Here is a 14,439-nt window from a genome sequence, read left to right as displayed (position 1 = left end):
TCATAGCGTAGGAAGTCACAAAATTTTAATGTTATAGAGGGCAGTTACGCGATTTGACTCCATGGGCAGATAGTGGACGTGCCAATAGGCTCTCGTTCATTTGTGTTAATGCAATTTTCTCGTGAGAACTGTGAGAAAGTGCAATTTCGTCCCTGGTTGTCAGGTTAATAACAAGGATATTTATCGTCTGTGACGTTTTAATAGAAAGATGTAATTAACGTAACAACCTTAGATATATTATATCTGATAGAATGCGAAGTGTTAGCGTTTCTTCAGACGTTTGCTGCGTTAGTGTTAGAAAGCGCGGGATCATGGGCTGTATTGTGGGAGCCCAGTCAGAAGGAACAGATTTGCACTGGCAGCAGTGAAAGCGTAGGCAACGCTTCAGAGAGTCCAACGTGAATCAGGTATTTCCGGTATATTACACTTTTTATTCCCAACTACACTTTTACGTTCGATACTAGTGCACCTGTGAGGATGTAGTAACTAATTATTTTCTAGAGGTGGCTGTGGGATCATTTACGAAATAGCTGCTTTAAGTTTTCTGTGTGTGCACAGCATATTAAGTTTAATTTTTTCTCTAGCTGCGTTTGCACTTCAGGTATACGTTCCTGGATCACGCTGTCTAGAAATCTACGTCTGGTCCAAAACAACTCTACGTTTTCTGGTGCAATTTCACTCTCGGTTTATCAGGCTGTCTTCTTTTCTATCCAACAGCGAATCAGTATTTGTCACATTTGTCAACACTTTCGCAAATTTCTTCATCCTTTTCTGTTTCAATTTTTTGTCTGTTTTCTTGCAATACATGTGCTAACTTTACTGTGTTATTTCTCACCGTCACCACACCAGTTAACTTCTTGTATAGACTTGATCTTTCTGTTGTGCTGCCAATATTTTCGTAAGTATATCAATACCTTTATTCGCCAGCACCGTTTTTCCTGAGAAATTTATTGAACACGATGCTAGAACAGAAATCACTGTAATACGTATGTTCAGACTTTCAGAGAACACAAGGAAGTTACTGAGACCCTTAAACTTACTAGGTAAAACAAATGAGTGAAAAAGACGTGTCATTCAGTATCACGCTCAGTAGTCAAGGAAATCAGTGTTGACGCAGATATCTCCCCTACGTAACAGATAAGCGGTTTCTTCACAAAAATGAGACTGATACTGGTCCTGTCGGATATCGGGAACGACGATGAATGAGAAGGCGTCTCAATTGGCTTGCATTTATTTCGAAGAAAACGATTTATTGACAAACATCCAACGTGGTTTCAGAAAATATCGTTCATGCGAAACACAACTAGCTCTTTATTATCACAAGTCAATGAGTGCTGCATACAGGGTATCTCAAATTGATTCCATATTTTTAGATTTCCAGAAGGTTTTTGGCATCGTTGCTCAAAAACGGCTTCTAATCAAACTACGAGTCTATGGAATATCGTCTCAACTGTGGGGCTGGATAGGTGACTTCCCATCAAGAAGGTCACATATCGTAGTAACTTACGGAAGGTCATCGAATAAAACAGAAGTAATAGCTGGCGTTCGCCAAGGAAGTGTTACAGGCCCCCTGCTCTCCATTATCTACAAAAACGATTTAGGAGAGAGTCCTCTTAAATTGTTTGCTGATAATGCTGTCATTTACCATGTAATGTCATCAGATGATCAAAGCCAATTGCAAAATGATTTAGATAAGATATCCGAATGGTAAGAAACGTGGCAATTGACTCTAAATAATGAAAGGTGTGAAGTCATCCACATGTGTACTACAAGGAATCTGGTAAACTTCTGTTACACAATTACTAACAGACATCTAAAGACTGTAAATTCAAGTAAATACTTAGGGATTACAATTACGAATAACTTAATCTGGGACAATCACATAGATAATGCGTAGGGGAAAGCCAACCAAAGACTGAGATACACGTCCACCGAAAAGACTGCTTATAATACGCTTGTCCAACCACATCTGGAGTACTGCTGTGCGATGTTGGATCCGCATCAGATAAGATTGACGGAGGACGTCGAAACAGTTCACAGAAGGACAGCTCGTTTTTTATAATCGCGAAATACGGGAGAGGATGCCACGGATATGACACGTATTAGGATGGCAGTCATAAAAACTGCATTTTTCGCTGCAGCAGGACCTTCTCATGCAATTTCAGTCAACTACTTTCTCTTCAGAGTGTGAAAATATTTTGTTAGTCCCAACCTCCATAGGGAGAAATCATCATCATAATAAAATAAGGGAAATCAGAGCTCGCCCTGAAAGATTTAAGTGTTTCTTTTTCCCACGTGCTGTTCGAAAGTGGAACGTTAGAGAAATAGTTTGAATGTGGTTCGAGTAACCATCTGCCAGGTACTTAATTTTGAATTTCAGATTAATCATGTAGATATTGATGTAGTGTGGTTCGGCTGTTTCTCACGTTCCTGTAGACTAAAACTGGGCTTACTGTCCATCTCTTCTACGAACATCATTCAGGATGTCCTTCAGACAGGAGTTAAAATAGCCATATATGCTATCGAAGACTATTGGAGATATGACGTAAGATATTCCTTTGTAGAGTTACAACCATAATCGCGGAGTAACAGTCCTTCTGTAGTTGCAAAAACTCACATATCTGCTGCTAAGTATGGAACAAATTTCTTTCTGGACGGTGAGCTCGTCGAAATATCATCTAGTAGCCTCGCGTCACAGGAACATTCATATGCGTTAGACATATCCTTCAAGAATGTCTCTGCGACGTGAAAAGCCAATATAATACCCAGGTAAAATGTAAGAACACGCTTATACGTTATCATTGGTCTTCCTGCCGATGGATTCTGCTGTAAAATAACGTAGTACTTTGTAACTGGTTGTTATGTTTCCCGTCCCGTTTGCGGCAGTGCGAGAAGTCAAAGAATGATTTCCAATAAAATATGTCCGCCCATTGCTTTTCTAGATACTGGACCTCATAACTGGCTTGCATTAATCTGAAAATAATTTATCAGCATTCGTTTGTCCCTGCGCCAAATGGACCAGAGGGATCTCAAAGCTTCCCAGCACGAGAGCTCTGTGCCTAACGGCCATAAGCGCTGAGGCATGATAGCTCCGTTCTCTTCCTGCTGTATTATTCCGAGTTTCCACAGTGAATGTTGTGTCACTTTTTCTCTTATGATCTGCGGTCTCGGCTCCAATAGTTATCACTCTTTCCTAGTAGTGACCCTGTTAGTACCAGTCTCTTACCAATCTCAAAGCGATTGGCGATGGCGACGTAAGACGTTCAAATGGTCAGGATGTAGGCATGTGTAGGAGTGGCTTCAGTAGAAAAAAATGAAAGGGAATAAGGGAAAGAAAAGGAAAGATGCTTGCAGTTGCCGAAAGTGAAATAGTGTTCCGCGATTACCCTAAATGACTACATTCGAATGCAGACATGATTCATTCACCATCGCCCTCTACCCTAGATCCCAGCCACTTCTAGCCTTAACGTCGACGGGACGTTAATCACTAAGATTGCTTCCTCATTCCCGCCGCAGAGTGTGCGATAGACGTATGTTTCTGACAGTCTGCCGAGCTGCCTATTAACATAGCAGCGTGAATAGGACTCGTTCGCCGCCACCGACCCTGGAGCGGACATAAGAACTCCTCAATCTCGGTACTGTGGTCACTTGCTGGAGGCTTTATTCCTTTGTTCTACTTCCAGTGTGCCGTCGCAGCAACTCGAATTCCTTGTAGTTAGCCTTGCCAGGTCTGACCTTCGGGGCGCCTCGCGCGTTCCCAACAATTACAAGTAGTGTACTTTCTCGCAGGTACTGTTTGCGAAGTTCTTTTAAATTAAAGTCTAGGAAGAAACATTCGTATTCCACACGCAGCAAAGAAGAGAACAACAGTTAGTTTCTGCATGCTTGCGGTTACTTTGATCTCCAAAGGAGTAAACATATTGCCATTCACAGTGCATTGAAACAACTACTACTGTTTGTACAAGTATTGTTTAACACTTCTGGATGCACATACATGTTTGCTTATAAACTGTTAGCAGAGATCCTTGAACTGTCTTAAATGAACAAATGTTCTGAACACAGGGAAACTCAGTAAAGAAATATCACGACTTAACATTCTTTCCGCAGAACGATAAGCTAACAACGTCGTTAGTAAGGTGTTTACCAAGCTTCGTTTGGAGAGCAGAAAAATCGCTTTTCTGAATGTGCAGTCAATCATATCGGAAGTTCCATCGACTCTTATCTTAAGGGTGATTAATATTTCAATTGCTTCTTATCAGATGTTATCGAGATGGAACGTATCGTGCCACAGGAAAAAAGAGAGATCTCTCAGCGCTTATTTCGTGAAAATGTACGTTTAATAGTGTATAAAGAAACAACATACACTAACGTTAGTGGAAATTCCAACACCTAGTGGGAAGAGCCATAGTTTATTCAAACTCTGGGTAGATTTTACGGATATCACGTCATACTGAATTATCATAGTCAAGGGTTATGTAAACTTCCGTAATCTGAATAAATTCTGCATTGTCATCTACTTGATGTTTGGTATAAAACTGATTTCAGTCACATGTATCCTGCTTGGTGGGAAAACCTTTTACAAGTGCTAGTGCAGATTCTACAGATGCATGATTATAATTCTTTACATTCTCGTTCTACTACCACATGTACTGACATGATGTACAGTACGATTGCTTGAATCATGAGCCAACAAACGCAAAACGTTTTTTTATCTTTTGGATAAATTAAAACAGATAGCCATGACCGCCAAGAAGGCTATTCGGTAACCAAAGACCTCTTCATTGGGCGATATCAAGGCTGTAGTCCGTATTCTCGTCGTATATTCATTGTGTTACAGAGGCAGATGTGGTTGGTACGGTATACCCAACTAAAAACTTCCGGTGTTGAATCATGGTAGAGAGTATTTATTAGGCATTGGACTGACTTACAGCGAGCAGCGGAAAGTTGTGAAACAATCATGAATACAGTATCAATCTTCACCATACAGCGGACTATGCGCTGTTTTGAAACCACGCAGCAAATTAAAACTGTTCCTTTCATGATTATTATGTAATACCTCTGTACGACCAGTTTGGATTTATATTAACGTTGATAATTGCCGGAAAATCGAAGAATGGTTATTATGTTAAAGTTAAAAGCCTCGACATTTGCGATGTTTCTTGTTATAAAACGTATATTATTATCTGCTTAGATGGTATAAATGACTATAGCGATATTAGTGGTGATGAAACAAAAACTTAGTCTACTTTAAATCGTGTTACATATCTGAATTTAGTTTACGTGCTGATAATGTCTGGAAAATAAGGAACTTAATACCTTTTCTGAACTGGGACCACGTATTTTATTCTACTATATCCAGAAGATACAGCTTACGGCAGTGGTGCCATCCGCATCAGTACCGATCATGAGTTTTTAGTTTCAATTTTCCGATTTAGTGTTACTGGCAGTATACTATAATCGCCTAATCAGAGACAAATTTGAATCTGTGGAATAGCAGGACCATTGACAACTGACACACAAATTCTATTCGGTATTTATAATTACACACATAATCAGAAGAGTATGTTAAAACAGACCGTGCACTCTGTCACAAGCGAGGATATATTTTGATATCTGTATTGTGAACAGACACACTCAGTTTTCACAATGCCAATTAATACACTACAAGTAACGCAATATTTTAAGCAACGAAAACATTCTTTACGTTCTTCTTGTTTTCATAAGCTTCATTATGTTGTTAGCTTCATTTTACGCTGTAGTCGAGAGTAAATCTGATGAAAAGCTTCCTTCGAAATTGAAGTTCGTTAAGTACAAATAAACTTATCGAGAAAAATCCTTACTTTAGGATTATACGCAATTTACGACGCAACATCATGGTCAAACAACGTCTATAAATGATAAATTTACTGGACATTTAAACCGGAAGCGTTTGGATAAAATTCATTTCCAACTTTCTTGATGTAAGTGTGTCTAAAGGGTTCCTGGTGAATTCCGGAGTTCTTTAATTATTTATTTATTTTTAATCCTGATTCGACCTCTGAGTACAGGACTTGATACACTCTGAGTTGAGAGAAAATATTTGTTGTAACAGTTAGTAGTTGGCAAGAACGTTTCTAATACGTAACTGTCATTTTATGTAAACGGTAAATAAATAATAAATTAAATTCCCTAATACAATATTTCCTACGAAGTAACAGAGTAGAACGTGGTCGAATGGCTGAGGGTTTAATTTGCTGTTCAAAAAACATGATATTACGATCTAAATGACTTACCAGTATAACATTTTCTATGACCTGATTAGGAGGAATCTGATTAAATTGACGTCAGCAGGAGCTATGATCAGCAGTAGCATGCAGTGGTGCAGCGAAGTCGGCTGTGCCAGCTTACCACAAGGTGCAGAGGAGCAGGAGGTAGCCGACGAGCATGTTGGCGCGCTGCGGCGGGCGACTGGGGAATGCGGGCAGCGCCGAGCCTCGCGCTGCATAAAAGCGGCAGCGGGTTCCCCCACCTGCCGGCTATCGCCGACGACGTATTGCTAACCTCCGACGAATAACACGCCCGCACGTCCTTCCCCTGTACACATGTCTTATTTGCGCCCGTGCTCGAGGTCAGGAGACCACAAACGGGCGGTAGTGCTGCAGCGAGGCGTACGTAGTTCGAGTGCTGGAAGTACATATCCAGCGGTCACAGGCCCTGCAGACCACGCGCTGCATCCACAAACTGTCTACATTCCTTTCTGTTCTGTGCTCGGTTCCTCCATACGTCTTCAGTTTCCAGGGCTGTCAGGTCCTCTGCCCGGTTGTCCATTCAGCGCTGCGTTGGTCGTCCCATGGGGCTTGTGATGCTTAGTTTCTCCTCAAATGCTTTCTTCACCTGCCTTTCTTCTGACGTACAGGCTACATGGCCTGTCCAATTGATTCTTTTGCTTCTCAGCTTCTGCAGTATTGTTGGTTGTTGCATCAAGAGGTAGATTATCTCATTCCTCCTTCTCCATTCTCCTTTATCTGAGATTAGTCCCAACACCTTCCTCATAACTCTTCTGTCAAATAGTAATAGTTTTTCCTTTCGCATTTTGTCATGCTTCAGGTTTCTGAACTGTACATGGCTGCTGGGCATATTACTGTGTTATATACTCTCATCTTAGTATTCGCTGATATTGATTTTGTGCTGAGAATCTCCTTCAGGGAATACATACGTTTCATTCTCACTGGTATTCTTTTCTTGATGTCCATTTCTATGTTGTTGTTGCTGGTAAACCGAGATCCCAAGTACTAGAACTGGTGCACTCTCTTGAACCTCATGCTGTCTATCTCAAGAAATTCTTGCTGCTCTTGTATTCTTCCTAATTGCTTGAACTCCGCTTTGTCTTGATTCACCTTCAGTCCAACCTTCTGCGCGTAGTGGTCTATTTCCTGGTACATTTATTTCAACATATGGATTGATTCACTTAGCAGTACTATATCATCTGCATATTCTAGACAACTGAAATTACCATCCATTTATACTCCAGCCCATTCCTGTTGCCTACATTCGCTTATAACTTTCTCAAAGATTACACTGAACAAAACACATGACAGAGCATCCCCTTTTCTGAGACCTGTCTCAATCTCGAACCTTTATGACGTGATCCCTCGGAAACGCATTGCTGGCCTTTATCGATGCATACAAGTCAGCACTATTCTAACTAGCTTCTCAGGGATTTTGAAGTCACGCAGTGCATTGCATAGGCTATTCCTGTGGATGCTGTCGTATGCGCACTGAAAATCGACGAACAGACTATAGACGCTTTTATTATATTCCCAATGTTTTTCAAACAATTGTCTTAGGATGAAAATGTGATCTGCGGTTTGATCAAAAGCCAGCGTGGTATTCCTGTATAACGTTCTCTGTGAATGATTGTAATTTTCTCAGGATTACGACAGCACCTTTTAGGTTACATTAAACAAGCTGATACCTCTGTAGTTGCCACATTCCGTTTTTCTTCCCTTCTTGTATATAGGGCATATTATGAAGATGCTTTGAACGACTCCCGGGATGCGTCGTTTTAGGCGTGTTCAGGGCTTGCGCACTACTGTTTACTACCCCATTCATAATACTTAATTCATTACTGGGGCCAAAGAGAAAAATAAAGTGAAGGTGAAAGGCATTGTTTCCCATGCTGTCCTTGATACTCCATATATTTTTGCAGATGGTATCGGGCATATTACGGCCATTCTTCTGGCACTCTCCCATTCTTCCATATCAACTGAATCAGTTTATATACATGTAAGCGCAAGCTCTCAACTCCTTTCTTGATTAATTCTCCTGTTATTCTGTCCTCCCATTGGGCCTTGTTGTTTCTGATGTTTCGATTGCAATTTTCACATCTTCTTTAGTCACTCCCCATTCTTCTTCATCTTTTCTTCTGAAGGAAATTGCATATTCGATGTATCGTCAACCAGTGAAGAAGATAAAAGTTCCTGATTATCAAACTCTGCCCCAGTTCACTGGTTTGTGTTCCCTAGTGTAAGCAGTGTTCTATAGAACAGAACGTAAGGCAAAGTAATTCTTACTGTCACAACACGAGCACCGAGAAAGAACTTTGATTTCAGAATTCACTATGAGATATACACATCCCAGCCCTCATGAGGAATAGTAACCTACTTGAAATCGAAATAATCATGGTCGCAACACAAACCAAAATCTCGGGAAGATAGTGAAATTTCTGTGAATCAAAAGTAGGGCTGACATTAAAAATAATGAAATAGTTGATAGTTCAGTGGAAGCATGTGCTGAGATGGATATTATAAAACTAATTAAATGCACAAGCAAGAACAAAAGACCATTCTTTTCGGATGAGCGATAAGATTATGGGAAGAATAAGGTCATGTACTGAAAAGTGGTTAAGGTAATTGTTATCTGCAATATAGAGGAACATACGATCGAATCCCTGCTTCTACACAGATAATTTAAAGTAATACTAAGTTCCACAATCCAAGGAATATGCAATCAGAAATCTCTTAAACGGAATGCATGTACAGACGACAAGTCAAAACTGTTCACGCGTCTTGATTAGCTCAGGTACCTTCGGTTGTATACAGCACGCACCAGTCGTAACGCAATACACACCGGCAATAGCGGCAGCACCACGTTTGGTAAGAAATGATGATTAAATCAAGACCCTAAGCTGTCGACAGGCGTTGATATATATCAACGGGGACGGTTGAAAATGTGTGCCCCGACTGGGACTCGAACCCGGGATCTCCTGCTTACGTGGCAGAAGCTCTATCCATCTGAGCCACCGAGTGCACAGAGGATAAGGCGACTGCTGGGATTTATCCCTTGCATGCTTCCCGCGAGACCCACATTCACAACTTAATGTCCACACACTACATTCGTAGTGCCCCTGCCCATTAAACTCATTAATCGCGGCAGAAAATCTTACCGAGTCCCGTAAGAGTTCGGGTAATGCGTGTGCATTATGTAGGAAATGTGGGCCTCATGGGGAGTGTGCAAGGGATAAATCCCTGCAGTCGCACTATCCTCTGTGCCCCTGGTGGCTCAGATGGATAGAGCGTCTGCCATGTAAAGAGCAGATACGGGGTTCGAGTCCCAGTCGGGGCACACATTTTCAGCTGTCCCCGTTGATGTATATCAACGCCTGTCGGCAGCGTAGGGTCTTGATTTAATTATCATTTCATTCTAAGAGAGCTGCATGGTCACCGATGGTATCTACACTCCTGGAAATGGAAAAAAGAACACATTGACACCGGTATGTCAGACCCACCATACTTGCTCCGGACACTGCGAGAGGGCTGTACAAGCAATGATCACACGCACGGCACAGCGGACACACCAGGAACCGCGGTGTTGGCCGTCGAATGGCGCTAGCTGCGCAGCATTTGTGCACCGCCGCCGTCAGTGTCAGCCAGTTTGCCGTGGCATACGGAGCTCCATCGCAGTCTTTAACACTGGTAGCATGCCGCGACAGCGTGGACGTGAACCGTATGTGCAGTTGACGGACTTTGAGCGAGGGCGTATAGTGGGCATGCGGGAGGCCGGGTGGACGTACCGCCGAATTGCTCAACACGTGGGGCGTGAGGTCTCCACAGTACATCGATGTTGTCGCCAGTGGTCGGCGGAAGGTGCACGTGCCCGTCGACCTGGGACCGGACCGCAGCGACGCACGGATGCACGCCAAGACCATAGGATCCTACGCAGTGCCGTAGGGGACCGCACCGCCACTTCCCAGCAAATTAGGGACACTGTTGCTCCTGGGGTATCGGCGAGGACCATTCGCAACCGTCTCCATGAAGCTGGGCTACGGTCCCGCACACCGTTAGGCCGTCTTCCGCTCACGCCCCAACATCGTGCAGCCCGCCTCCAGTGGTGTCGCGACAGGCGTGAATGGAGGGACGAATGGAGACGTGTCGTCTTCAGCGATGAGAGTCGCTTCTGCCTTGGTGCCAATGATGGTCGTATGCGTGCTTGGCGCCGTGCAGGTGGGCGCCACAATCAGGACTGCATACGACCGAGGCACACAGGGCCAACACCCGGCATCATGGTGTGGGGGGCGATCTCCTACACTGGCCGTACACCACTGGTGATCGTCGAGGGGACACTGAATAGTGCACGGTACATCCAAACCGTCATCGAACCCATCGTTCTACCATTCCTAGATCGGCAAGGGAACTTGCTGTTCCAACAGGACAATGCACGTCCGCATGTATCCCGTGCCACCCAACGTGCTCTTGAAGGTGTACGTCAACTACCCTGGCCAGCAAGATCTCCGGATCTGTCCCCCATTGAGCATGTTTGGGACTGGATGAAGCGTCGTCTCACGCGGTCTGCCCGTCCAGCACGAACGCTGGTCCAACTGAGGCGCCAGGTGGAAATGGCATGGCAAGCCGTTCCACAGGACTACATCCAGCATCTCTACGATCGTCTCCATGGGAGAATAGCAGCCTGCATTGCTGCGAAAGGTGGATATACACTGTACTAGTGCCGACATTGTGCATGCTCTGTTGCCTGTGTCTATGTGCCTGTGGTTCTGTCAGTGTGATCATGTGATGTATCTGACCCCAGGAATGTGTCAATAAAGTTTCCCCTTCCTAGGACAATGAATTCACGGTGTTCTTATTTCAATTTCCAGGAGTGTATTCTTTACGTGTGGTAAGGTCTCATGGGACCAAACTGCTGAGGTCATCGGTCCCTAGCACCAATTGTAACACACTATTAGCAGTGAATATTTTCCCTTCTTATTGTAACGATTTTACACATAGGTCTTTTTAATTATCCGTAATAGCGTTTGACTACCGCATATTATTTTAATATGCATTATGACACCTTTATCTGTCTGAAACGTCTAGATGCTTCTGCCATGAATAAATAATTTAGAGAAGATCTGTGTAGTTATGTGGAAGCCGGTTGGGGGCCTTTGAGGCTGTGGAAACGACTGAATTAATTAGGTAGGGTTCGCTTTTCCTCCATAATATATGTAACTTTATTGCTGGTTGATGTATTGCAAGCGTAATACAAATATAGTCGAAATACGCCAGCCATGATGCCAGGATGTCGCAGCATATACAGGTCACGAGAGGCTGCGTCCTGTCTTTCGTCCAGTGCAATGATTTCAGTGGACGTGAAGCGGCAGTGAGGTCCGGCGGTCAATCCCGCTGTGCCCGGAAGTCGAAAGTATTGGCGCGAGAAAGGGATAATTGGATCGCTTCGAGGACCGGCCTGACGAAACGGGTCGATGTCTCAGCAAGACAACGTGTTAGTTGACGCTGGTACGGAACGTCCGTTTTTAAATTCCGTCCAACTCAAGAATGAGACCAATTTCTCTGGAACAGTTCTCTACCGCTTACGGGATGCTGCCCTTCGAGCCCATAGGACTACTAATTAAGTGGCCCTTTCTAATGATCACAGACTTTATAGGCTTGTCTTCGCTGAATGGAATGTAGACCGTGACTGGCACCTCATCACAAAGCCGCACATATGATCGTTTGTAAGAGGTAGGGTGGGGGGTTAAACCTGGGTATGTGGTGTATTTTTAATATTTAGGAAGACAAATGACGACTTGGAAGTAGCCTTAAAAGTGTTCCATTTTCGACTCTGTTAGAAACCTGAATAATTCAGATTTTAACACATATTCTTGAAAAAAAAATTCTGACTATATTATATTTTCTCCTTTCTCTGAGACCTAGGGGAGGGGGCGCTCCGCCCCCCCCCCCCCCCCCTAACTTGTTACCTACCGGTTATGGGCGCCCTTGCCACGTCATCTTTCCAGATTAGTCAATATTTAGCTCAGTGAATGAGAGTCCGGTGATGGTCTACATGCCACGGTGAGCATGTTGTGACCCACAGTATAATACACAATACTCACGTGGTGTTGCCACCACGCAGTCTCGTGCTGGGGGTGGATGTGATCAGATGGGACAGGGATATTAATTAAATTTATCGTTATCTCGCAGCGGATCAGTAAGTGCACATCATGAGAGATACTATGGCAAGGAATTTGAGGATGCGCTTTCTCAATAGTGTGATCCAATTGCAGCTGGACCACTCACCAGCTCACACGAGGTGAATTCCTCAGCAACGGTTTTCACAACACGCTGACGTCGACCTGATCGACTGATTTCATTGAGTGCCTGACTTCAATCCGATTGAAAATATGTGGACCAAAATGAATCGTCATGTGAACATACACTAGCCGACACCGGCCCCAAACAGTCCTGACCAGCTGTGGAACGAGGTGTTGGGCACTTCCGAGAGTCTCGCAGATGATGTGACGTGTTTTCAGATGCCGACCGCCTCCTTACCTGCGTACGAGGCAGGTTATGGATGCCTATGATGAATGGACGTCACACTAGTCCCATTCCTAAAGAGAAACTTTCCTCGTCTCACATTACTACACTTTATATTACAAAATTTGATGCAACTGTTTGTTAATTGGAAATCAACGTGAAACCACTGTATTTTAAATACTCATGGTATTGCATATTAGGGATAAGCCATCTTGCACTATTAAACATAGCCTCATAGTTCAGCTGTTCGGTTTCAAGAACGATTCATAAGGCCGTACAAGCACGTACACACAAAAGAAAAAGGCCGTTGTGGCCGAGTGGTTCTAGGAGCTGCAGTCCGGAACCACGTGGGTGTTACGGTCGCAGGTTCGAATCCTGCCTCGGGCATGTATGTGTCTGATGTCCTTAGTTTCGTTAGGTTTAAGTAGATCTAAGTCTAGGGGTCTGATGACCTCATATGTTAAGTCCCATAGTGCTTAGAGCCATTTTGAACTCAAAAAATTGAAATTCAACACTTCTAAAATCAAAGATTCTCGACAATATCTAGCTCTGTAATGGCGTTATTGTCAGTGCTCTATGCCTCATTCAGTGTGAGAAATAAGTTCTGATACTTCCCAACAGTTCTGAGCACTTACTTTAATCAGAGTCCCATCTCACGCGTTGTTGAGATCTCCCATAATAGGCACCTTCCTCTATACTTAAAATCATTTTCAGTAATAATAGAATCATTTGGGTATACTAAAAACAATTTCAAATGAGAATATAAGTAGTAATTTTCTCAAATTAAATTCTAATTGCAGTAAGGTAAAGCGAGGTGCATTCCGTCGTCTGGCGTCTCAAGTTTGATACCTATTTTTCTCAAGAATTAAGGAGTAACGAACCATAATTTCAGTTGGAAAACCATATACCGCATTAATCCTGTCAGCTAAAACGTCCTTGAATTTTGGTAGCTGCTTATCTCTTTCGTATCATTACTACGCGTCCACCCTAATTATATTAAATATTGTCTGACTGAAATTAGATGTCTTATTTAGACCCATTACGCCGAACAGTTGAACTAATTTTTTCCGGCATTTTTGATGCTTTATTTCGAGACCACAATTTATGGACCATCGTTTAAATTTATTCTCTCTTACTATATTTCATCTTAGTGATTTTTTTTCTACTATATCTGTTTCCTGTTGTGTCTATTGCTTCTGTGAATTGTTTTATACGTACAGAAAAAACTTTCTCTTCGTTTAATTAACTTGTCCCTGACAGTTATCGAAACTGAGTGTCAGTGTAGTTTAGTGTTCCAGATTAAAAGAGGAAAGGGATTGTTGTTGAGTTTCGCGCTCACATCTGAGGGCCTACTTTGAAAATAATTTGCATAATAATTCGACCAGTGGAAAAATGCCCTCATCGGATCACAAGACAGGTTAATATGCTCCTGTTTTAAAACACTCTGATTGACAAGTAGGATACCATCTGCCTCATTCTGCCTTCCTCAGCATCTTTAAGAATTTTCACTAAAATTTGGCATGCGAACACATTCGCGCTCTTCTTAACATGCAACCCAATTCTCACTTCAACAAGCTTCCCTAACTGTAACTCTCTCACACCCACTAGTCCATCGCTGTAAGTCGCTCATATCCATCCACTCCCCCAATTTCTC

At 42.9% G+C, this 14,439-nt stretch overlaps 1 protein-coding gene across 1 annotated transcript in view; it reads right to left on the bottom strand.

The window, feature by feature from the left end:
* LOC126470382 (regucalcin-like) overlaps positions 1–6,492 on the bottom strand; it is a 43,357-nt gene extending 36,865 nt beyond the window's left edge. The window contains exon 1 of the mRNA XM_050098212.1: positions 6,388–6,492. Within this exon, the coding sequence (XP_049954169.1) occupies positions 6,388–6,425 (38 nt within the window). The 5' untranslated portion in view covers positions 6,426–6,492. The remainder of the gene's footprint in view (positions 1–6,387) is intronic.
* Positions 6,493–14,439: the final 7,947 nt, after the last annotated feature.

The sequence above is a fragment of the Schistocerca serialis genome, chromosome 3, assembly GCF_023864345.2.
Source record: "Schistocerca serialis cubense isolate TAMUIC-IGC-003099 chromosome 3, iqSchSeri2.2, whole genome shotgun sequence".
NCBI classification, from domain to species: domain Eukaryota; kingdom Metazoa; phylum Arthropoda; class Insecta; order Orthoptera; family Acrididae; genus Schistocerca; species Schistocerca serialis.
Note: the sequence above shows the minus strand (reverse complement) of the source record. Positions and strands in the feature narration are given on the sequence as shown.